The sequence below is a fragment of the Diadema setosum genome, chromosome 17 (genome assembly GCF_964275005.1).
Source record: "Diadema setosum chromosome 17, eeDiaSeto1, whole genome shotgun sequence".
In the NCBI taxonomy this organism is placed as follows: domain Eukaryota; kingdom Metazoa; phylum Echinodermata; class Echinoidea; order Diadematoida; family Diadematidae; genus Diadema; species Diadema setosum.
In genome coordinates, this window is record NC_092701.1 from 35,008,182 (window position 1) to 35,035,352 (window position 27,171).

At 38.3% G+C, this 27,171-nt stretch overlaps 1 protein-coding gene across 1 annotated transcript in view; it reads left to right on the forward strand.

Annotated features, from left to right (window-relative positions):
* The first annotated feature begins 8,081 nt into the window (after positions 1-8,081).
* The window catches only part of LOC140240349 (uncharacterized), a 149,252-nt gene continuing 130,162 nt past the window's right edge, over positions 8,082-27,171 (forward strand). The window contains exon 1 of the mRNA XM_072320114.1: positions 8,082-8,997. Within this exon, the coding sequence (XP_072176215.1) occupies positions 8,686-8,997 (312 nt within the window). The 5' untranslated portion in view covers positions 8,082-8,685. The remainder of the gene's footprint in view (positions 8,998-27,171) is intronic.

A 27,171-nucleotide genomic window follows, 5' to 3' on the forward strand; every position in this document is an offset into this window, starting at 1 on the left:
GAATAGTCCATCGTCGATGACAAAAGAACCGTTTCCCTCATTTCGGTGTTATTTGGCTGACGTTACTTTTCAGATTCGATTGCCCTTGAATGAACACGCGGGTGAGCAGCAAACATCAAACCATGAGGGGAAAAAAATATCTCACAAAGATGGGAAATTACTAAAGTGGACACTATTGAGAAGTGCTGTCTTTTCTCAAATTAATTCATTTACATCTGCGATGGAGCGCATGACTTCTTGGCGGCATCGCAAGGAGCATGGGTATAAAGGAGACATTTTTTTTTCTCCGTCACTAACTGGTTCTAGAATGCACCATACCTAAAATGCAATATACCCAGCCAGCATCAGCATGATCAGTAGGCCAGTTCTGTAATGTATTCAGAATTTGCATGCTTTGTTAACAAAAGTTGCCCTTAACAACCAAGAAGCCCGCCCGACGGAGCAACAACTAAGCAAATTCCTGCCGATGGAACTTAATGGGAGGGCGCAGGTGATTGAAATGCTTCTTTACGAGACTGTTGGAAGAGAAACATCCATATAAATTGTAATTAATTACAGAAACGGTCTATTCGCCGTCCCCTTCAATATAGGACGTTTGGAGGACATGCGAAGAAAATTAGTAGAGATTGTAGTTGTTTACCTCAAAATGCTGCATGCAAAAAAAAAAAAAAAAAAAAAAAAAAAAAAACGCATTAGCCATTACTTAATTCGGAAGATTTAACATTAAACCTAGCAAATGATATTAAGCATAATATTGTGCGCAAGATGGTTCCATGTTCATTCTTTTATGAAGTACTAATGCTCCTTTTTTTCAGACCGGGGTATTAATAACAAGGAGATTTGAATAAAAACTCAAAGTAGTTGTTCCGTACAAGATACTGTGTAACCACCAAGTTCCATACAGAATATTAACATTTCCTCTGAAATGCAGCTTAAAATTGTTAAGATTAAGAACCTCTTCTTTGGTCTCCGTATCCAAACGCTATGGCAGAGCGGCTTGGAGCATGGAACATCAAATCCCGTGAAATATGAAGTACAGTATATATAGTCATGCTCTATATGCAACCTACGCATAAATCTGCACAAAGAGATTCCACTCCTTCTCCAACACCTCCCTGATACCAGTGAACACTTATTTCATCAATAGGGCAGCCAGTGGACATTTCGTCCCTTTTGTATTTTCTCGTCTAGCTTGCCTCACATAGCATCAGTTGGCGGGAATTTGCATTCATTTGAATGAGATCAGACTTATGAAAGGGGGTGTGGTGTGACAAGAGTGTGCCAGACCCAGGGGGTGTGGTGTGACCCCCCCCCCCCATTTTCTTTTCATTTTATTTCTTTTGTCTGAACAAAATTTAAGGAGGGGGCATGTGGTGTGACCCACCCCCCATTTTTCCCCATTTTATTTCTTTTGTCTGAACAAAATTAAAGGAGGGGGCGTGTGGTGTGACCAACTCCCCCCCCCCCATTTTTTCCCATTTTATTTCTTTTGTCTGAACAAAGTTTAAGGAGGCGGCGTGTGATGTGACCCCCCCCCCCGCCCCTCATGATTTTTCATTTCATTTCTTTTGTCTGAACAAAATTTAAGGGGGGGGGGCGTGTGGTGTGACCCCCTCCCCCCCCCCCATTTTCCCCATTTTATTTCTTTTGTCTAAATGAAATTTAAGGGGATTGGGGGTGCGCCTGGTGCGTTCCCCATTTTAACTTCAGGTCTAGACCGAGATTTACTTTTCCCAGCTTTTCAAACGGTGGTCGCGTTCCGAGGTTCTTTTTTTTTTTTTTTTAACCATGTCGCGGTAGTTTTCGTCTGTTTTGATTTTTCTTTTGTAAACTCCTGTTGTTGTATTGTCCCAGGCGAGGAATTTTATTATGTGGACGTTGTCGCGACGTTGTTGCCGCTTTAAGGTGCATCAAAACAGAGTTTAGGCATACAGTGTATATGTAAAACTCTCGAAGTTCCTCGTCTCCTTACCGTCTGTAACTACAGAGGGCGCATCTCCTTTTATGGCGAACCGACGTTTTACGTGCGGAGAGAAAATGAAAGCAACAGAGACAGAGAGGGAGAGAGGGAGGGATATTTAGTAATCATTCTGAGAGTTTTGGCAAGCTATTTACCTCATTGGCATTACAGTGGTAATCATAACAATTAGGTAATTTTCAATACAGTTCTGAATCAAGCAGTCGAATATGAAAGAAAATTATTCATACCAAATTTGGCAAACTTTTCACCAAATAATGCTTCGTTTGAGATCATAAATGGTTGACTGCGGTATCAAATACTTGAAAATAGATTGACACGCATAACCTGCAGACTAGTTTTTTTTTTTTTTTTTTTTTTGAGATCGTAAGACTGAAGATGGTGTATATAAATTTTGGACGAAGAGCTAACTCTGCTTTTCGCTTTTTGCACCAAATACTACGTTGAATCAGAGTTTTTGAAATAATTACTTTGCTTTGTTGAACGAAATAGAAGAAAAACTGGGACATCATTCAATAAATTGAACATCGATTTCCCGTACAGACATTTCGGCTTTTTCAGTAATATTGTGAGCAGATATAATTTGATTTGTCGTTGTCAATTAATTTTATTTTAATCCATTAATAGGGTAGGAGGCCAGTAACTGCACGATTTTCTTCCATGAAAACACACACACACAAAAAAAAAAAAACAAAACCACCCTGTCATTTTCATAATGATTACATTCCAATATTCTTGTGCTACCTTAGTATGACCATATTGATTACTAGTAATTAACATTAATCAATTAAGTATTTTTTTTTTCTTGAGACCCGGATGAAATAATTACGCAGCAGAGTTTGACAACTATTCATATCTTGATGGGCTCGGTTGCCGATCACATCGCAGGCGTGGAAAATAAGGCGCCAATAAAAAGCGAGGATAATTGAATTACACTCTATACAAAAATATGAAAAATATATAGATTTGATATATTTGCATATTTGATCAATCTGTCACACGCAAAGCTAAACAACAAAACTGTCCTAAATTCATCCAAAAATGTTAGATTAAAGACCTAATCAATGGATATAATAGCAGAGAAAGCACGTGTCAGTGTAGGCCTACTCTCATCTGTAAGGGCTCTCTTTTTGATAATCCGGATCTCTGTCGTTTGTAAGAGTTTTGTGATGCCAATTTGAAGCCGCATTCCGGGAAAAAAAATATGGCAAACCAGGGAGATGTTAGAGAAAGGAAAAACACAAGAATATCTCCTTAATACCCATGCCCCGTGCCGGCCAGAAGTTACGTGCTCTTTCGCAGGTGTTATTAATTAGGGTGCACGTCACGAGACCGACACCCACGAGTCATACAGCTCACAAGTCATACGGCCCACGAGTTCGACACTAAGCCAACAAGGCCCACGAGACTGACACATATACGCGCCGTCTATCTGTCGAACTCGTGGGCTGTTTTTACCTAGTGAGTGTCGAACTCATGGGCTTTATTTGCCTAGTGTCGAACTCATGGGCTGTATGACTCGTGAGCTGTATGACTCATGATCCTGTTTTCAATGTCGAACTCGTGGGCTGTATGACTCGTGGGTGTCGGTCTAGTGGGATGACCCCATTAATTCCTTTGACAAAAGACAGCCATTGTATCTAAGCACATTGTATGCATCACGTCTAAATTACAGCATACCTATAGCCAGCAGCAATTCGCTGTCCCCTTCAATGTTTTCGGCAGCGATTGTTTAGTGTGCAAGTAGTATAGGACTTGCCAAGAAAATCTATCAAAACTGTACTTTTTTAATCTGTAAAATGCAACTAAACAAACACAAACACACACACATTAGCTAATTATACTTCATTCGAAAGATTTGATATTCAAGTTCTAAACCTGGTGAACAATATTAGGCACTCAAAAACTTATGTACAGGTTATTTATTTGTTAACTTATTTATGAGATACTTGCACTCCTTTTTTCAGTGTGGGGTATCAATAACGAAGAGATTTGAAGAAAAAAAAAACTTAAAGTAATCATTCCGTACAAGATTACCACCAAGTTCCATACAGGATTTCAACATTTCCTCTGAAATGAAGCTTAAAAATGTTAGATCTAGAACCTGTTATTTGGTCGTCATATCCAAACTCTATAGAAGAGCCGTTTGGAGCATCATGGAACATCACAGCCCGTGAAATGAAAAGCATTCAGTTGTTATGCTATAGAACACATACGCATAAATTTGCACAAATTGCGAAGAGATTCCACTCTTTCACTCGGCGAACCAATACCGTCTTTCTATCACCTCGTTTCTTTCTTTGTACAGAGAAAGAACCGCACACACACACACACCCGCCCACACACAAATCATAAGAACAGCTGACAGCTAATTGTTTAAAGCCGGAGCGATTACGATTAATTAAACCCACGTCCAACCGAAGAATACATTTTAGTTTAACTATCCATAAATTGAGAGTTATCTTTCTCCTTGCTGCTCTGAATCAAATCACATGAAATCCATGGCAGGTCTTTTAATGCCTATAGCAAATGACAAGAGAAGAAAACCCAATTTAAGAATTAAAAATGAGAAACGAATGAAAATGAAAATGAAAACGTTATCAATGCTGAATAAATCTAACATTTAATCAAGAAAGCTCTCAATCAAGCAAGCTCTCAATCAAACGAACTGTTGCACAGACAGGAACTCTAAATTTGCCAGTAAGAGACATTATACTTATTCTTTGACATTCGTTCAGTTGTGTCTGCATAAATTAATATTGTATACATTATTATGCGATATTGTCAACACGTCATTTAGCACGGCTGGAGAGAAATCGTATAGAACTCGTATTGAATTTAAGATGACTGTCTGCAGAATGTTGAACATACAGACTTTTGCTGTCTATTTCATGTGAAAATGATTTTGTAATTTATTCAAAACATTCATATGTTCGTCAGGTAAATCTCTTACTCCGGTAACACTGAAACGAACAAAATGATATAAAGTAACACTAAGTGATATATTGTACGTTCATTGAAATGACGCACTAAGTGATATGTATATCACTTACGATTAAATTACAACCCTGAAACTCTACGTAAAATAGACGATAACCTCATAACCTAGCAGAAAGAGATCCCTAACAATATTGACAAAGTAGACACTGCAGTAATAAACACCAAAAAACATCAACAAACAAACAAACAAACAAACACAACTAAAAACCAAACACCCAAAAAGCAAAACACAACAAAACTATCAAACAAACAAACAAACAAACAAACAAACAAACAAACAAACTGCAGCATAGCAACCTTTCAAGCCTTCGACAACAAACGCCTGGCAATACAACCACTAGGCATAATAATTATATGGGGTCAATCATGGCTAAATTTTGGATGGATAGGATTTTATCCTCGGGGTAATTGTATTCAATCGGGAGATATCATTTACGTTATAGAACGCGGATCCATGCGGACCGGGGGGTTCTCGGGTCATATTTATTTCTCGGTATGTTTATTGCTAGGGAATTCACATGTTGAACAGAAATTCAGGGGTCAAAGATTAATGGAAACGTTTATGGAGGACGATACAACTACGTGTACATGATACTGAGGATATTGGCTTTGCCAAACAACTAGGTCGTTATAAGACGAACAATATGTTAGCTGGTCCTTCTTTATGGAATGCTTTGCCAAATGACTTAAAGTGTATCCACAGTTTGAATTTATTTAAGAAAAGATATAAAATACATTTATTAAGTCAATAATTTTTCTGCTTTTGTATGATTTTTAATCCAATTATTATGTATAAGGATTAACATATTATGCTAACTTGCCTTTTTGTTTTGTTTCTTGTCAGTTTTGTACTTTGTAATGTCTTCTGTTTAAGTTTTCATGATGTGTGTTTTGTCTTGTCAATGTATAATTGAATGTATATTTCTTGGGGATTGACCGTGAAAGGCTGGTTTAAACCTATGTTGATTCCTCCACTTCTCTTGATATAACGCCTATGTTTTTTATGGGTCTTTTTTTTTTGCCTTTATGATGTCCTTTGTATGCTGTCATGTACAATGTAATTGCCTCTTTTATCAGATTTGTGGAAATAAATTGAATTGAATTGAATTGAATTGTTCTGTTATACGCAATGTCGTAGGTACATTTGCTTATAACGCCTCTACCCTACCATGCCTACGGAATAATCTACACCAGAATTTAAGACAAATCACTGATATCAGCAGATTCAAATTTGCATTGAAAACGCTTTTTTTACAGTGTATGCAAACATGAAGGTCAGTACCGTCATTGTAATTGGAATTGTATGTTTTTGTATGATCTTTCCATTCTTTTTAGCGCATATAGGGACACATGCACTATGTGTTATGCGTTATCATAAGTACTGTTGAATGCACCTGGTCCTCAGGATATAGAGTAAGCACAACAAGGATGCCTACATGATGATACACTTACGAAGTATGACTGATATGTTTGCCACAAATCATGCGTTGATAGGCATTATAGCACCATCATATTCAGTCTTATCAACCACCGACGCATGGAAAAGTAAGATTAATGAGACATGGAGAAAACGTATAAATTCATAGTTGGTGTTCTTTTCGTGTAACCGTTAAAGGGATGATATGGTTTTGATTGACATGAGGTTTCAAGTAGCTTTTAGTGACATAATGAGAAACCTCTTATAAAATGTCAAAGAGCATACAATTCGAAGATAAATCAAAAGTTTATTAACCCGATGAAAATCGGATTTGAAATGGCTGAGATATCAAATAAAAATGTAAAACAAAGTGGTCCTAATAAAAGGTGGGTCCCATTTTTGATAGAACCTCTTTGTTTTTGGATATCTCAGACATTTAAAAAACAATTTTTATCAAATAAAATTTGAATTCCTCTTAGAATGATATGCTCTTAACCTCATGGTTTGAGGTTTCTCATTATCTCACAAAAAAAAAAGCTTGAAAACGTGATGCCCCATCTCAACCAAAACTACGCTATCCCTTTAACTCCTACTCAGTGTCATATGAGATCAAAAAAAAAAAAGAAAAGAAAAGAAAAAAGAAGAACCAGTCTTAATTTGCCTTACGACCATGAATGGTATCTTATGACGTGCTAGATGGAATTATTCAAAGCTACAATCACTGTATAAAATAGATTTAGATATTGTTCTTCACCGTAACATTTTTCAAATCAGGAAACCATATGACCATTATTATGCAGGGTGTCTATCCCGGTGAAGTGGTCCCACCCCACATCCAACTGGACCCCATGGAAGACCAGCTTAGTGTAGCTGAACATGGGCTATCCAGCCATCTTCACAGATGGAAAATGAACAACAACAACAACAACAACAACATCCCTGGCAACGCTTCCCTACCCCCACCATCCAATTGACACATTTCTAAGGTTTCTCTGACGTAGCAGCAAGGAACGTAATTCGTATAAGCTCAACAAATCAATGCTCGGGAACTCAGTGATAATGAAATAATAATCAGGAATAATTAAAAACTCGATTTCATTAAACTACCCGATCCATTTATACATGCATCAAAATACGTTTAAGTCTCGTAAACGCGCTTTCTCTCGCTCTGATGACCAATGTTTTATTGACTGCGTTCTTCCAACTGCATTGCACCCTCCCTCCCCCATCCCAATGATAAGCATGCACGTGTAATGATAGTTACATAACCTTTGATTAATAATGCTAACTTCTTTTTTTAAGTGGTGAAATAGGGGCAGACACATGTCAACTACTAGTAATATATAAAGTGATCCTAATATCGGTTATATTTCACGCATTGTCGACCGTAGCAGGGTGTGCAAACCGCAGCGCGAGCGCGTATAAGTGCACTGGTGCAATAACCGAATTCTGGTAATTGAGTTGGCTGCGTGTGGTTTGCACTGCAGCCAAGCGCGATATCACAATCCCCGCCCCTTCGATACCGCAAACGACGGAGCCGGTGCGCTGTGTTATCACCCATACCGAGGCACGCGTAATGTGAATAACTGGAACGGGTCGTCCGTTTTTTTCGCGAGCCACCGACGCACTTGTGATGGTTACCACGTCTCAATGGATCGTATCTCCTCCTTTCTCACACTGTCATCGTAGGACACTTTAAACACAGGATCTGAATCCGCGCGTGAAGGGAAGGGATTGCTTCAGTCGTGTTTTATGGGGGACAAAACACAGGCTCGCTACCACCATCAGCGTGGTACCAATGCACCTGTTATACTGTCACTACCACAGAGGAAACATTTATTCGCTGAGCCATCGAACGCGACAGACGACGGTAATCAACGGGCGGACTCGCACTCACGTGTATTTCGAGCTGTTATCATGACAGGGATCTGCCTAGATCGCTACGGCAATAATGAGCTTTATTCGTACCACAAACTCGCTTGCTTTTATCAAATGAATTGGAATTTAACATTTGAGTGAGCAACGTCGCAGTTGGTCCATCGAGCAAAGGCACTCAATTTGCATGACTTTCCACCAACCAGATTTTCATCTTCAGAAGATACGAAACAAGTTCCTTGCTTTCCGCGTGCGTACAGTAATTCTCTGGTGTTGCTCTCCTATATTTGACGCTACAAACAAGTTGCTATATCTTTGAATTTGATGGTCTACCTACATTTCCTGTAGGAGTTAATGATAATCTCTTTACTCTTTCGAAAATTTACTGAAATTTGTTTCCATTGACGTAAGCATCATGGGGAGAATGAAAACGTTGTCCACTCGGAAGCTGTCCACTCTGCTAACGGTTATAGCTGTCTGCCTGAGCGGCTCCAGCGGTTTGGCCACGTCCTCGTACGCCTCGCAGACCCACCCGAACATGTCGGCTTTGAAATCAGACGACGGGGTGACGGATCTTTATTTCGGCGGGATATTTCCCATGAGGGGCACAACATGGAACGGAGGACAAGGCTGCCTTCCAGCCACCATGCTGGGCCTCGAGGACGTGAATAACAGGACCGATATCTTGCCGGGATATCGCCTTAACATGCTCTGGAATGACAGCATGGTAAGTACACACTATAGACTACTGCAGCCTTTGTCTGTGTGTGTGTATGTGTTTATGTGTGTGTGTGTTTACAGTATGTGTTTTTTTTTTTAAATAGTTAGAATGGAAAAAAATGTGTGAAGTGATGTTATGTCAAGACCAAGTTAAAGCCAGCCAACACTCTTGCTTTGGTAGAGCATATGGAAGAAAAGAGTATTATTCATTATTATGAAGACTCAATAATACTGAAAGTATTGTGGACTTTAATGGTTGTCTCGCTAAGCAGGTGATATATTGAAGTGTCACTATTATTAATTTAGTTTTTTCTCTCTCTCTCTTTGCTCAAAGCTGATATGCCCTTGAGACAAATTCTCGGGACAATTGATGTGTCCTAAATCATGATTAAGATAATATAGTTTTCAACAGGAACAATGTGTTAATAAGAATTGCATATAAAACCAGGGCCCCTTGCACCCAAATATAATGAAGGAAGGAGATATACTGGTAGATCTAGTGGCTTAGTGCCTCATTTGGTTGCCCTTTTTCTTCTTAGTTTAGCAGTGGGAGCTGATGGCATGAATTATAATTTCCCAACATTTTCTCCCTTATAGTCCCAGGCTTTTAGTGTGTACCTGATATGTTCAGCAAGACTGCTGTGTGAAGATTATTGAAATGTTTCTCACACATAATGTTCCTCTCAAAGTTGATATATGAATACATGGATACCAATATTACCATGTTATGTAATGGTACCTATCTTTATGGTAGCACTTAGCATGGGAGTAAACAAAACCCCTAACTCTGAGTAGCATGGGTAGATTATCATCCCAATAGCTATAAAATATTAATGTAAATATATATCTCTCAGAGATTCATCAACAACTTTGTGATTTATATATAGAATCCTTTTCTAGTGCAAACTTTTGTGAATGGAGTTATTGTTTATCTCAGATATATGAGAAGTAGCCAGCAATTATGGTGTAGATAGATCCTATAGGTGATATAAACACAGCATACCTGATGGAGTGCATGAAACAGATATTGTAATCTCCTTGCCCATTCTCTTCTTACCATCTGTGCTACTGTATGATTGATGTCTGACTTGCATGATATCATCTCTGACATTTTGAGGCAGACTGAACACATTATACCTACATGAACAGCAATCCCTCTCCCAGAAAAAGAGATGGATATAGAGCCGTGGGTATACATGCAAGATAAGCCTGAGCTTCTTTTCCAACCAACTCCATCCCACCCTCCCATTTTTTCTTCTACCGATGTCCTTGTCAGTAGAGCTAGTTTCAAAATAGCCAGGGAACCGGAGACATTTGGCGGGGAGTGACAGAGAAACTTGTGACTGTCACTGGCATCGTGTCTCTGAATGTAAACTGTATTCCAAGAACGTGCCACAAGACTCGCCCACAGACACATCGACTCGAACATAATTATGTCCTGCGTACGTGTGCCGGCATGTATAGACAATTGCGCTAATCCCGTCCGGAGCACCACGCATTTGTCACAGTCTTGTCACTGGAGTTCTGCCTCGCTCAAATTCATGTCTCCTGCCGAACAGTTCTCCTGCCAAACAGCTCTCCCCTCAGAAAGAAATCGATAGAACTGCCAAAAATTTTCAGTGTTACTGCTAAAAAGAGGAAATGACAAGCTGTGCTCCTATGAAATAATTTCTTTCACTTTTGATTTATTGTCTCGCTTTATTTGAGTTATCAAGTTTTGTTGTGTTTGTTTCTGAAGAAAATTTACATTTCAATGTTTTAATCTCTTTGCATGATAAACTGGATTTGATTGAGACGGTGGATATATTTATTTGAAAGTTCTGAGCAAAGTTTGTTTACACTGATGTTAATGCTCAACTTAAAAGCCATTTCAGCAAGAACTAGATTTTTAGAATCATTTCCATATTGGTAGTGGATTTTGTTTCCATAAATGAGAGATATAATCCCATTACCAACATGGGCATCTGTTGTGTACCATAAGAATGACCATTTAAGACAAGGGCTCTCTTAAAGCTATGTGGAGTTTATACTTAGAGTTAGATTATGATCAGGAAAAGATATCTAACGTGGAACCTAACAGTTCAATATGAATAGACAGTTAAGAGCAATCAACAATGATGAATGTATACAAAATATAATGGCTTGCATTATATTTCACTGTGTCATAGGAATTGAATGGTATAATATTCTGTTATACGGGTATTTTTTTTTAAATCAAAATTTTGATTGAATTTGTGTGTGTGTGTGTGTGTTTTTTAAAGGAACTCTCATCCAAATCATGCTAAAATTTCAGTCCATTTGCCCACTGCTGGTCCAATGTCTAACATATAATTCTGTGATAATTGCCCCAACATTTCAGACCTACTTAATGACTTGAAACCATCAATTTCTGCAATTTACCTCGGCGTGTGAGAGGTTTAGTCTAGGCGCTTTGCTCTAGTGACCCTATGTCTTCCCTCTAGCAGACAGAGCTCTTCCATTTTCTCTGCCAGGCCATTCAATACCCTTCCCGACGATGACGACATCTCGGAGAGACTGCTCACATCAACAACCACCTGACATGATTTAGGGCCTACTGTTTGCATAGTATATATACATCAATAGAGCCTGATAGGGAGCTTGGGTTTTTTGGCGGCCAGAATCTCAACCTCCCTCCACTATGTCGGTCACCATATAGATTCCGATGCACTTCTGAAAATGGAACTGACCTCCACCGCAATAAATTGCTTTTATTTCTGCATGATGGCATACTCACGGGTGACCTGGTAACATTGCCACTCATATGTATGGTTGGGATAGGATCAGGGTAGGGTTAAGATGGGAGGGGGTGGGGAGAGGCAGTCCATACACTTGCATTATACGGAAAGTAACAGATAAGGGTAAAAACCTGAAACATTATGATGCAGACTATGACCAGTTGTATAGCCTGGGGTTTGCCCTTCATCGTAGGTTACGTCTCATAAATGTGGTTTGTTGTGATCAAAAGTTCTTTAACCCATCAGCCATCTCAAAACATAGGACAAGGTAGTTGTGGATGCCAGCTAATGGGATGTGTGCATCTCAATTGTAGCAATAAATGGCTCAGCAAGAGATGTTGAGAAATTGAAGGAGAACTCTGGATGATTTTCAGACTTTTGCATTTGAATGTCTATAACTTGGTTTTATTGGGTACAGAGTTAGAGAATTTAGAGTGATTAGGATAAAGAATAAGAATAATTTCAAAATTCATTATAAATCACGGTGAAAAAAGGATGACGACATATCAGTTTCACATAAGAATGCAGGATTGGATGCTAATGAAGCAGAACAAAAAAGAAAGTATGCATGGCCTCTACACAGGTGAGGTTGTTAAGCAAGTTGTATTGTAATGGAATGACATTGCTATTTTTCTTGAATATATATGTGAGTCTCCTATGTCATCATCCTTGTTCAGTGTAATTTGCTTTGGGTTTTTCAGAGTATTGGTTTATTTGCTCATTGACCACAATAAATTCCACAAATCTATACAGGGCACTTGATTTATGTACTACATGATGTGAAATTATGAAAATCATCTGGAATTTCCCCTTACCCATTTAGGACAAAAGCTGAGAGTGTGTTTGAAGAGGCCAATGTCTACAATATTAAGGCATGGGCTGCTGTCGAAATTCATTAACATACTTTAACTCCTGTGTCCTAGATCCTGTTTACAGTGAGTGAAAAGGCCGGCTCTGCCACGGCCGAGCCCGGCCTTCATTTCACTGTAAATGCGCAAAAGGCCAAATGTGGTACCAAAATCGGCCGTGCATTTGGCCAAGCTCTGCAGGTAGTCTCGGGTGCAGCCGAGCTGTGGCCGAGCCGCGGCTGAGCCTGGCCTTTTCTCACTGTAAACGCAGACTGGACCAAATGCGGTACCAAATTTAGTCTGGCTTCCAGACCCTCTGCCTGTACTATTTCGCTATTCAGGGTATTAATGCCCTCAACATCGAAAACTAGTATCGTTTAAGGGGGTTTTGTCCTGCAGACGTCTTTGCCTTTGGCAAAGGCGGCGACTTTGTTGTGGGGCGGCGACTTCATCGCCGCGGAGTCCAGTTGGCAAAGAGTATGGAAACCAGACTATACCACATTGCGACCGGTGCCCTCCCAATAATAATGTTTGTTTACAAGCAGAGCGCCACCATGACAAAATATTGAAAAGTTTGAATTAGAAGCCCGGGCTGAGCCTGGCACTGTAAACGGACAAAAATTGCGGGGCCGAGTACCGCAATTGAGGCCGGGTTCGGCCGCGGCTCGGCCACGGCTTGGCCTGGCCCTGCACTGTAAACGGGGTCGCAGTCTTGGCTGAAATGATGGATAAATTATTGCCAAGTCCATAATATTTATTTCTAGTATGTTATGAGCTACTTTTGAAGTAAAACATCTAATAGGTACTCATGGCATGTGAGGGTTAATATGAAATCCAAATTGCCAAACAATTGTTGATTTTATTTACCTTGATGTTGTAGATGTCGTGTGTCTCATGCAAGTAAGCAGCATTGAAAATATTGATGCTTAAAATAAAATTGGTGTCAAACTCAAGAGCCATGATGTACTGAATACCACTGCTGTAGAATATTTGATTGTCATCGTGACAATAGTGCCGTAAGATGATAAATGTAGACTTTGATCTACTTGAAAACAATTTAGTGCCACAGTCTATCACAATAGAATCTTGAATATGACAAAATTATGGCTTGTATTGCTTTGATCTCAGACTCTCTTATGTGGCATCATATAAAACTTCTGCTATGGAAGGGGTGCTATACAGGGTTAGGGTTGAACAAAAACCTAAAACAAAACAAACTCTCCCTAAAAGACATCAGATATTTGACATTGCCAATAGAAGTGCCCCTTGAGCTGATCAGCACCACCCCACTCTTAAAAAACACATTCCATAGCCCATGTAAAGTTATATAGGGCTTATGGTGTTTGAACAAAATGGAAACAAAACTGGATTTGTGACTGTAATATGACTATGGCCTTTACATGTCATTGGTTTCATTAGACATCAACATTTTCTTTTTGCCCTATAGTACATTTAGGAGCACATGTGCTGTCTGGTCTCAAGTTGATAATTTACTTTACAACTATGGGCACAAGATAAAACAGTCACACTGGCACTACCAATACATGAAAGATAAATGGGAAAAATATTATGTCTTATCTGATAAGGAAGGTAAGCAACTTTGACTGTGTAAGGTTACAAAAACACATCTTGCATTCAAGCTGCAGACTTGTCCATTGAGGAAAGAAGATGTTACAAGTTGCTGTATTATACATTTTGTCCATGTACTGTAAAACCAAAAATGTTTATGTGCGTGAAACTTTCACAAATTTTGCAAGGAGCCAAGATTTGCAAAAGTGAAATGCACGCAAGTGTTTGTCTACACAATGCATTGAATGCCAGTGGGGATTTGAAAAATTTTCATGCCACCGAAAGGCAGTCTCCAGTGCGCAAAACTTTTATGCTGCAAATATATCTGGTTTGCAGTAATTCATAGGATCAGCAATCTATGAAGTGAGTAACTATTTTATCACCAAATGTATCCCAAATACTCTTATACTTGTTTGCAAATTCATCCTCTCATTTCTTATTTCAGCCATTGTAAATCATTCCACAATTTCATGGGGCTTAGTTCTGGATACTTGTGATATGAAGATGATAAGAAAGGTTAGAGTAACAGCCATTGACTGATATGAATGTGCTTAAAGGGAGGATTTCACTAAAACACCCCCTTCAAAAACAACACTCTTCATGGCATGCAACTGAAATGCGTGCTTTGTTTCTCTCTAGCATTCGAGCCTCGTGTGGAATATGACTTTGGACATGCACATTGCATGATTCCACTGCTTTGGTTTTCTAGAGAAGTCCCACTGTGAACTCCGTCTTGGCATGGGAGAGTCAATGTTTACAAAGTTACTGCTCATCAGAGTTTCTGTTTATAGATGCAAATGGAGATTTGATGATTTACAGTCTGGGGAAATGTTCTGCAGCAGTCCATGCATCCCATGTGTTCAGTCATGGTATAGTGGTCTGGATGAGGGGAGGATGGGGTAGGAGGACAACAAGAGAATAGCAGAGCCGCTAGGAGAGGATGGACAGGGTATCGGAGAAAGGCAAGCAGAAAATGGGAGAAGAGGATAGGATTGGAGGAGAATTTAAAGAGGAAATTATGAGGTTTATTAGAAGGGAGAGAAAAGGGAGATGTAAAAAGTGAAATGGCATATAGTGAAAGAGAAAGAAATGTCATGACTAAAAGAGGAGTGTTATTGTAGAGGGGGAAGGGAGAATAGGATTGGATGGAAGAGTGAAATGAGGAAGGTGATGTGGGGCGAGGCAGAAGAAGAAGAGGAGGAAATAGGGAAAGAGGACAAGAATTGGTGGAGCAGATGAGTGCCCAAGGATACTGTGAGGGAGGATGGATAATGAGCATGTAGTAATGGATATACCTCTCCAAAAAATCCAGTTAGAGTCCGAGAATCGCATAAACAGGTCAGATCTATCACATGGCTGCGTGGTTTTTTAGTGGGCACCCGGGCCGGGGCCGGACACCCAGTGGATAAATCTTTTTATAGGCCTCTTTGTCGGCTCACTTGAAGTGTGATTGCGAGAGGGGATTGATGACACCTAATCAGATTTTGGCATGCGAGATTAAGCTCTCACCCATTTTCTATCTCCATCGAAAGAATGATAGGGAGATGGACAGAGAGAAAAGGAGACACAAATAAAGTAGGGATGACATAGAGAAAGATATTTAGGAAGAGAAAGAGGATGTAAAGAGATGGAGAAGGAGAGGGAGAGACAAATGTAGAAGAGGATGTTACCTTGTGACCCCTTAAACCTCATGAATTATGTATAAGGAGGGCTGGGTGAGGGCACGGAGGTGTGAACAGCGTTGAACTCCTTGTGGAGAAAATTGATTCCCCGAGTTCTTCCCCTCGGGTAGTTTGTAGCCAAGATTTCAGTGGGCAGTGACACCTTTCTTCAGGATGTCGTCCTCTCGATCTGTCCATCGAGAGAGAGAGACGACGGCCAGTCACCTGCAGATATGCCGGATATCGGTTGATGTATTCCAGACAAGCAGACAACAGCCTCTATCCGTCATCGAGTTTACCTTTCCTGACACTTTGTTATCGACGTGGTACGTTCTCACCCCCTCTGTGGTAGAATCTGATAGGAGAGCGATATGATATGTAACGCTGCATCCCTCCGACTCGCGTGCCATCAACCATCTCCTCTAATGCATCTTACATGATCACTTGAAAGTACTGTCACTTTGTACAGACTGTCTGAGAATTGGAGACATCACTCAAATCCTATGGCTTAACTGTTCCTCCTAGCATTTCTTGTTCAATGACAACAGAAAATGTGATAAATGTAAAAAAAAAATGGTGAGGAGGAAAAATTTACAGTGTGAATTTACCAACATCTGACTTCCAATTTGATATCATGTTCACAGTACAGTGAAAACACATAGGTAACATATTCTACCATTTCTTTTCATTCAGTAAAGGGATACAAACTTTGTATATGACTGATGTTTAGGAGGGATATGCAGAGACTCCAACTCTCCCGTTTTCGACGGGAGATCTCCCGCCGAAAGCCCATTTTTGCAAAATCTCCCGTTCTCCCGCTTGAGATTTGATTTCTCCCGCCCTGGCTCTGTGTCTCCAGGTGGAAAGGATTTCTTACTTATTGCTATCGTATGTTGAAAAAATAAGCCTTAGATAGCACCAGAGAACATCTAGAACCCTAGGAACTTCGCGGTTTGCACACATCAACTTGGAGTCTCCCGTTTGCTAGGGGTTTCGGGCGGGAGAATCTCCAGATCAGGAGGTGCTTACGGTTGGAGTCTCTGGATATGACTTATCTATTATCAGAGGAAAGCTAAATAAAGAAGCAGTGATATGTGTACTTGTGTGAATGCCAGCAACAGCCACCAAAAAAAAAAAAGAACTTTCATCTCTCATCATCTTCCAAACATCCAAAAACTCCCTTGTTTTATTAACCCGTTGAGGACGGGCTAATTTTATTACAACACGCATTTCCCATAGACACCTGCTCGAGTATACTTGGGACTTGTCCTCAACAGGTTAATGTTAATAATCCAATAATAAAGCGCATTTGAACATGTACATTTAAAAACGGAAGGTGTGCTATGAATATATTATTAATTATTATTACTATTATTGTTATCATTATTATTATTATCATTATATTATCATTATTATTACTATGTATCATACAGGTACATTCATCCTACCATCTATGTACAGTGAGTAATGTCTACCTTTTTGAATGTCTCAATTCTCCTTTCTGGTGTTGAAACTAAAATTAAGAATTATTAAATTCATATCTGCTGTAAAATGTCTTTTTTTATGCATGTTTACAAGAAAAGAATGTTTACGGTCATTCTTGTCGGTGCTTGGGGAGATCTATCACTGAGAAGTAAGGATATAATTGATGCACTGGTATGTACCTTTAAAATGAATATTGATGTGTTGAGGGATAGAACATAATACAATGAAATACAGAGCTACTGTGGGAAGCATAATTGGCATTAAATGAAGTGGATTTCATATTTCAAAAACACAGACAAAAGGATAATGGTAGAGACCTGGCTGGAAAAATGAAAATTTATGTTTGGGGTAATTGTCACATATTGTTCCTACATATTCCACAAACACCGAAGAAAAGAATCACCGAAACATGAAATAATGTTATCATGTATATGAAATATATTTTACTCTCTCACTTTCAAGTGAGGTAGATAGAGATAAAGAGATAGAGAGCATAAAGAGAGAGAGAAAAAAAGAGATGATCCTTTGCAACATATATCTTGTTGCAAAATGTCCACTGTACCTATATCTCTCTGGAACATTTCCCCTACAACTCCTGTACCAGGAGGATGGTTTCAGATCGGTTTTATGCATACACCTAAAGGTCCATGACCTAGAATGCAATTTGATGACTGAATTTTGTCGGTAGCATAAAGAAATAAAAACTCAATTATACCCACGGCAGGGACCCCATGTTAAAAAAAAAGAAGCCAAACAAACATTCATATGTGGGAAATTATGGTCTAAAGTTTGAATAAATTAGAATCAAATGCTTGCCGATCCCACGTCCTGTTTATGGAAATTGCATAATTGCTGCTGTTCGATATTAGAAAGTATTATTATGTGTGTTCCAAGGATTACCTGGATATTGAGCCTACCCAATCTAGACCTGTCATGATGATAAGATTTAGTTCCTAGAAATAAAATTGCAGCCAACAGGCATATCCATGATTTATATAGTGAAAGGAAAATCCATGGAATATATATGAAATGTACCAAAACCGCTGGTGACAAATACAAACAACATTGATTTTAACTGAATTTCAGTGATATATATAACAGAGAAGGCAGAGTTTTGGGAGATAGAAAGAGAGACTGTTTAGAAAATGGAAATAGTATTGTTATGGTTTTTTTGTGTGTTTTTGTGTTGTTTTTTTTTTTGGGGGGGGGGAATCTGAATGGATGAAAATGAAAGTATGCAGCTCACATTATCTTTCAGTGAAGGTGGATATTGGTAAACATATGAAGAGAAATGAGCAGAATATACAGAAATGGAATTTTGGTTAGCCTGTAATCTAACAAAATTGTGGGAAAATTGAAGCAGATATGAGGAGAATGTGCGGAACTGTTTCTGTGTTTTTTGGTTAAATTTTTATCCAACATGAGACCAGTACAAATCAAAGGTGAATCACAGTTGGCCATTGATGTAGAGATAGCATTGTTATATCAACAGTTTGTATCACTGTAATGGTCTCTGCATGGGCTTGACAATAGGTGACAAAAGACACTATTGGTCGAGACAAATCAGATATTGTTTGACATGATGTCATACCATTGTTATAATTTAAACTGAGGCACATCAGAAATATCTACATGTAGGATCCACCGACAAAGGTCTCTCATAAAAACTGAATAATAACTAATGTAACTATTTGACAACATTCAATTAGCTTTCAGAAAATACATTATTAATACTAGTGCTAGTGCATATATGTTTAATCATGATGTATGATGTAGATGCTGGTACATCCATATATCTATTTCTCTATCCATCTATTCCATAATATCTGTGTGTGATGTAAAAGCATTTTCAGATATTACTTGTATTCATCATTCATAGTTGTTCATTGTGGTATGTTTGCATCACTGTGACTTGTGATTTGGAAGCAATAATTTGTTTTTGATTGTGATGTCTTCTTAAGTTTGCCGGGATCACTTGTGGGCCATCAGACTTACATTAAAGCATCTGTCACAGAGAAATGCTGTTTGAGTTTAGTTGAGCTGAACAATATGATACTGTTCTGATCAACAGATTAGGATTCTTTTCATGATATGGAATCTGTCTTGGCGCACTCAGCGGCATTAATTAATACTGCCAGGAGTGCAGGATATCCAAGCCCAGGAATTTAGTAGATAATTGTTCATCAGAGAAGTCTTTTTTAAAGAGCAAGTTTTGAAATGGCAAGATCAGGCTTTTGCTACCAAATTATCAATGAATGGAAATGAGACAAATTCCATATCATGCAAAGAACGTTGATGCATTGATCAAAGCATTATTATTATTTTTTCTTGCATAATTATCTATCCATCTACAATGCACAATTTTATTACACCGGACCTAATTTCTTTCATTTTTTAACCATCAAATATATCACTTTTGTTTTTGTATTCAAATGTATGGATAAGTTCTTATCTTGGGCCCAAATAACAAATTCAGCATCTATTGTACATGTTCCCACTAAAGTCACCATCCCTGGAACAATTAACAAAACTTATCGCTATATTGGGCAAGACAAGACAATTTCTCAACTGTCTTTGTTCTGATGGTATGCATAAGATTTATGTATTAGTAAATTGATATACAATATGTTTGTCTCTCACTCCTCAGCCATGTACAAACTCTTGACTGTCTCTACAACAACAACAACAAAAAAAGCTTATTCAAACCTTCTATAGAACGAGGTGTGAAATAAGCATTGATGTACATCCAAGGTTGCAGATATCTTGTGGCAGATTGAATGGCTGCATCCATTATTTATTCTTTCTTTGTGGTTGGTGCAGAAATTCACAGATGTTGGTTCTGTTCACACTGCAGTGGGAATTTCCCCAAATGCAGTTCTCCCAGAAGGCATAATTTCTATTGTGTATTCAATTTGTTGTATAGTCTGGTAATACTGGACATAGAAAATCAACACTAGGTGTGAATGGTCTGTCGAAACAAAAACAGACCATATTAATTCTATGTGAAACAAGGTACATAGAGAATCACCTGACTGTTATATTTGGAAGTGACCCTGCAAGTTTATGAAATGAGACTTCCTCAAATGGCAGGGATCTCCCCACCCACTGAAGTTATCAAATAACTGAATATTTGATATATAGATATATTTGATCATAGTATTTCCCATTGACCTTTTCTCCATATAATTGTTTATCATCATGTGTAATAACTCTTACTTATATTTCATATGTGTATGATGCATGGGAAAATTAAGTTTATTTTTTTACTTTTTTGTGGGAGATTTGTTGATTTAAAAAAAAGAAAAAAGCTGCTTGTTTTTCTGTGCAGGTAGCAAAGACAGAAAATATTTGTATTGAACCCATCATAAACTTTTTATGTAAACTGTTTCCCTGTCAAGATGTCAGAAATATATTTTCATATTCTGACTCCTCAGAATTCACCGTTTTAATGTGCTGCATAGCTGCTGAATGTATATGGCATACTTCAGGCAATGCAAATTATGGAATGAATAAACCGAGTGGCAGTACTACAGTGCATTAGAGCAGCTTGCTAATGCATACAAAGCCCAGGGTGTTTCTAGCCATTACTCCTTGTGAAAAGCTATCTCTGTTCCTTTTAACCTCCACTAAGGAGGTTATTTCTGTGTAGGCATATGTTTGTTTGTTTGGTTGGTTGGTTGGTTGGTTGGCTGAAAAATTTCTTTTAACAGACTGGATGAAAGTCCCATGAAAGGTCCATTGTGGTAAAATAAATGGTTGATTAGTTTTTCATGGTGATCCAGACCATGATCTGGATCCTGGACTTTTCTTATGGATATGTGCACAATTCTATGGCACTAGTGATTTTCGTTATTCTTTCCAAGGTTTTGATCATCAGTAGATTTATTGCTGAGTGTTGATGATTATAGAGCCAGCCCTCGGGCACGTGATATGAAGGAAATATGGACAAGATTTACATTGCATTACATTCACAGTGCTTACAAACATTTTGCACAGATATAAATTTTCCTTCTCTTTTTGAATTATGATTACATTGAAAAATATTTGCTGTCCAGTCTGCAGAATGATGTGTTGCTCTCTGTGAAGCAGTGTAATGCACTGGTTCATACGATATGAATCATTTCAATCACATATTAAAAATTTTCTGATTTCTCCCTTTCAAGCTGCTGTTAGTACTAAGATATTGTTCCTTTCAGCTGCGTAGACCTCTAAGTGTTCATGGGAGGCATAAGTGCATTAACTCAGCAGACATTTTACTAAATGCCAATACCCTTTTCTGCTTCTTGGCTGACCCTTCTATCTCTGGTCCTTTTAATGTAGCGAGCCAATCAACGAAGAAGTTCATGCAGATTTCCTATCTCAGATTTTTTTTTTTCCCCTGTCCTGAAGTGGACTCTGCCGAACCTTCTGATTTCCACACGAAGTGTGCAAGGTACTTGAAGGTCGTTATGTACATTACGTGTAGGCCCTGGAGATGAGACAGAAAAAGCTGGGATGCTCTGAACTTGAGAGAGGTGACCTTTGATCACAAATATTATTGACTCATCTTTTGCTTCAAGTGCTCGATGCCCCATAACTGTTGTTTGGTGAGAGACCAAAAAAAAAAAAAAAAAAAAGAGAAAAAAAGCTCACTGGCAGATATATATCATGTGCGTAGCATTCGCATGCAAACAAATAGCATTTCATCAAACTATGGCAGGTTGGTTATACAAATATTTTCATGGGCAAAAATTGCAATGGTCGTAATTTTATGAATCTGATTCTGTTTGATGACTGTTTGCCCTTTGGCAAGTTGAAACGTGACTTCAGAATTAACAGCAGAATATGAAGCGGATAGCCTGAGAATTTTGTGATGTCAACTTCGATTTACCCAGTGTTCAGAAAATGTCACATATTTACCACATCTGAAATCATTTAGCATATAAACTAGAATAAATTTCTTACCTCTGCTCAGTCTGCCTGCTTTGAATAGAGATCAAACTTCAGGAATAGGTGAAAAATATATTTATATACTATAACCTCCTGTGTGCATACTGTATTAGTAGTGTGAAATATTCGTATCTACAATTTCTCTAAATGCCCAGGAATAATAAAGGAAATATTGATTATAATGATGATAATAACAGAAATCATACTAATGATAATGAAATTGATATCATTATAGATACAATTGTTGTAATCATTGCTGTTATTATTCTGCCAAACCAACACTGCTGAACAGCTTTGCACACTCTGTATCAACCTATTGAGGATGAGTCCCGAGTATACTCGGACACGTGTCTATGGGAAATGTGTGTTGTAGCAAAATCAGCCCATCCTAAACGGGTGAAAAAAAAACAACAACAACATGCAATAGTATTGTGTGGTGAAAATCATGTGATAGATAGTCACCCAGTAAGGTCTTTTAGGTTGTGCGTGATAAAAAGATCTACCAGAATGTCACGACTGGTTTATTGTGAATGACAAAGTATAAAATATTGCTGTATGTACTTGTAAATGTATAAGACAAAGAGCTCATCTCATTAGATCCCTTCAAAGGACTTCATCTTTGACATTATAGCATCCATTCTATGGTACCCCTTCCCCCTGTTTTATGGGATAATTGCACCACTTTAGCTTGCGGCTATGACACAGGAGACTTTAATTCAGCTCTGATGTCTCCGTAACTAGACTAATGGTATGAGAGACAGATCTTTAATAGCATCTGTAGACTTGAAAGGGGGGGGGGGGGAGGAGGGGTGAGGCATACGACCCATCACCACTAAAGCCTGCTAAATGGTCCTAACATCAATATCCTAGCGTCAGTTATTTTTCAGTTTTCCAGACTCACAAAGCTTTTTCATGACATTCAATCTGTCCTGCTTTATTTCCTAAACCCTATCCTGAAGCAGTAAGATTAACCTGTTGATCATTAGATGTACTATAAAAGCGGAAATTTTTGTGGTGCTGAAATTTTCTTGCAACCAGAAACTGGCACGAAAACTGTACCACTGTGTAATGTCTTGATTCTGTGGAAATAAAAGCATGCAAAACTCACTTTATGAGGCAGAATGCGAGTAAATACTTGCAAGAAAATATCAACTTTAGCAGTATATTGTTTTAAAGTATGCATTTTGATGTCTAGATTAGATGTAAAGTCACGTGTGCAAGAAATTGAACATTTAGTCCCAACAGGTCTTTGAAAAAATACCTCAATTCCTGAGAAAAAAAAAATCTTATTCCAATATATTCTGAGATTCTGATTTTTTTTTTTAAACAGAATGCTGTTAGGATATGATACTTTTTATGAATAGGCAAATATAGTATTTCTTGTGCAAAGGATGTGTTCACAGAAAGATGTGTTTGACCCTGAATTGCAGCTTTTGATGCCTCTGCCACTAAGTGTCACCGGAGGCATTATTGCAGTAGAAGCCTCTTTTCTATTAACTATTTCTTTTAGCTGTAATTTAACAAGTGAAGTTTTGTTTACGTAGCATAGATTGGTAGCATACTTTGACTACTTCACATCTACTTGACAAGACACTTTCCAACTTTAAGCAGCATTATCGATTCAAACAGCCTTCTTGTTTGTCACTATTTAATGAAGTTGGTCGTTACTCAAGTTACATGTATGACTGTGGTCATCGGCATTTTTTTTTAGCAGTTATATGTGCAGTCAAACCTGTGTATAGCTGCTACTCAAGGGAGACAAAAAGTGGCCATTATAGACAGGTGACCACTACAGTATAGATAGGGTTGTTAATACACAGATTTTTATCTCAGAGGGAATTGTTTGTAGTGGCCGTATGTAGCAGGTGGCGGCTAAAGACTGGTAGCCACTAATGAAGGTTTGACTGTACTTCAATAATGGAAGCGCTATTCAAGTTCATTTATAATGTTTTTGTTTTGAGTTGGTTATTGATTGTTATGTACTTTATAACATTTATCTCATCCTGCTTTTAACAATTTTATGTCAATGTTTTCTTATATCAAGTATTATACATGCAAAAAGTGCAGATATAAAGTCCTTCTTTAAAAAAAGAAAGACAAGTCAAACCAAACTACTTCACCCAGACATAATTGGAATGTCAGCTCTGGATAAAAATACAGGGCTTTGCATCTCTCTACCTAATCCCTCATATCTGATTTAAAGATGAAATGTTGATGACAGGGAAGATTTTTGCAAATATCAGTTCAAATAGCCTCCCACTCGCAGTGGGAAATGGAATATTTCCCCACATCAAGGACTGTATCTTATTGCTTTCTCCCAGAGGTTATTAGGAATTACAGTGTGTGTTGGAGAAAGTTTATTGTACACTGTTGGATAATGCATTTATATGTTTGGTGTGCATATTCTGATTATATCCAGGATCTGTTACTAGCTATATCAATGTTGGTTGTCACTTAAATGTATTAAAGCTAAAATATTATATTTTGGATTTTGTTTGTACTTTGGAAGTAGGTATGTTGTGATTATTTCTTGTTGGTTTTAATATGAGCTTAAATTGTTGGTGAGACAGTTTTGTCGAAGTAAAATGGTTGTAAATATTCTCCTTTTTAGTAACATGAATTGGATGAAAGAGAAGAGAATGGATTATACTGCCTAGTAACCCATAGTATCTGATATATGCAGAAATTTTCACCTTTCATCATAATGTGATGGTAACATCAGGCCCAAATGATCAAAAAAAAAAAAAAATCTTTGTAGTTCGAGTTATTACAAAGCAGCCCAGGTTTCATGTAAGAGATGCCCCCCCCCCCCCCCAGTGTGTCAGCCCTACACATACAACATGCTTGTTCCAGATTCCCCCTTTGAGTATGAAAATGGGTTAAGACTTTTGACTCTCTATCATAGGCTTTTGGAAGGGAAGCCGCTCAAAATTGCCCCCATCACAGGCATTTGGAAGGGAAGCTAGCAAAATAACCCCTCTATCACAGGTTTTTAAAAGGGAAGCTTCTAGAATTACCTCCTAAATGAAGGAAGATTGCCGAGGAAAAGAGTGTCCACACTTAGTCAGAACCCTATTCTAGACCCTATATCAGGACTGTTTGAGAAGGACTTTAAGCCGCTGAAGACTAGTTCTGAGTATACTCGGGCAGGTGTATATCGGAAATGCATGTTATAGTTAAATCAGTGGGTTAAAACTACCCCTAATTAAAAAATATTTAGATAAAAATACTAAAGGACCCCTATTTGAACAACTTCTCTGGATTTTTTTCCCCGAAGTCAGCCCCTAATATATATCCCTCTTCCTGAAAAATCAGGAATGTGCATGCTGTACCGATGACCTGAGTGTGTGAGTGTGTGTGTGTGTGTGTGTGTGTGTGTGTGTGTGTATGTAAGGGGGGGGGGGAGGGACCTAATCTTCATTGTGCATTTTTGGTCAATTGAGAAAGATGTCTGCATGATAACTGTCAATGAATAGAGATTTCCCTTTCCTGTAGTCCCTATTATGTCACCATAGCCTTCCTGATGGACTAAGGAACATTGATACACCCAATTAGGCTTGCAAATTATCAGCAACTAGTTCAAATTTAGATGGGATTAAATCAAAAGTGTTGGAAGTAAGTCTGAGTACCCCTGCACATAAGGGCCCGAATTCACGAAGGTGGTACAATTGAAACCATGGTTTAAACCATGGACAATTTGTATGGAGCGCCAAGTGTCGCATGGCCTATTTCATTACGAAATCAGTAATTTCGTGATGAAATGACAACATTTCGTCAACGAAATGAACATTGCATCAATGAAATGGTCATTTCATCAATGAAATGACTGATTTTGTGATGAAATAGGCCATGCGACACTTGGCGCTCAGTACAAATTGTCCATGGATTAAACCATGGTTTCAATTGCACCACCTTCGGGAATTCGGGCCAAAGGGTTTAAAAATCTTACTAAAATGCTGAGCAAGAGTGATATATAAGGGGATCGAGGTGTAGATATCTGATTTAAATAACTCTTTCTCTCTCTTTACAAAAAATGAAATAAAAGGTGATTTCTCTTCCTCTACAGTGATCGATGCCGCAGATATATTTTTTGAGCTTGCAAATGACCTTTGGAAATCAAATGTCTGTTAAAACTGCTTCCACTCTGACGTCATCCCAGCCTGTTGTTGGGGAGGTAGTTCTGCCACTGGTATTGAAAGCGACATGCCTCTGGGGATATGACTAGAAAAAGAAAAATAAATCAGAATGTAATGAAAGCATCCTCCCTGCATATTCTCTCAAACTGCCAAGGGTTAATTGAATAGGAACGCTTTGTTTTGCAGGCCGCATAATAAATTTACATTACTAATACAATTCATCAGCTCTGTCCTTAAATGTAAAGATTAAAGGGGACCTCTAGCCTCAGGAAGACTTTTGTTTATCTGTTTTTGCTTTAAAAACTCATGCCAATGATATAGCTATAGCATGGCTGCCATTTCAGTGAAGAGAAGAACCAATGAATACTTGATTGCATTTGTAGAATTTATCTAAATTGTAAGGTCCACCAAATCAATACTGTTAAGTGAGTTTTGCTTCAGGATAGAAGCGCTGCAAGACTGAGGTTTAGTGACCATGTGCATAAAAACTGGAATCTTGTTTGTTAGCATTTTTGCTCCATTAACAGAGACAAACCGTGAGTGAAAAAAAACAAAACACCCCGAAACAATGTTTAGCCGTATTCCTTTCATTGATCCAGCTTCAGACTTTTATTCATGCATAACATGTGCAAACATGAATGAGACAGGTGTACCATTTTAGCAGACCATGTAATTTTCTGATGTTCTTCCTGATTGAGCAATTGTGCTAATTCTGAGAACAGGCATCAAATACAGCATGTGGGAATGCTAAACTAGGATACAGCCTTGCCATTTGACATGGCACTAAACAGAGTTCA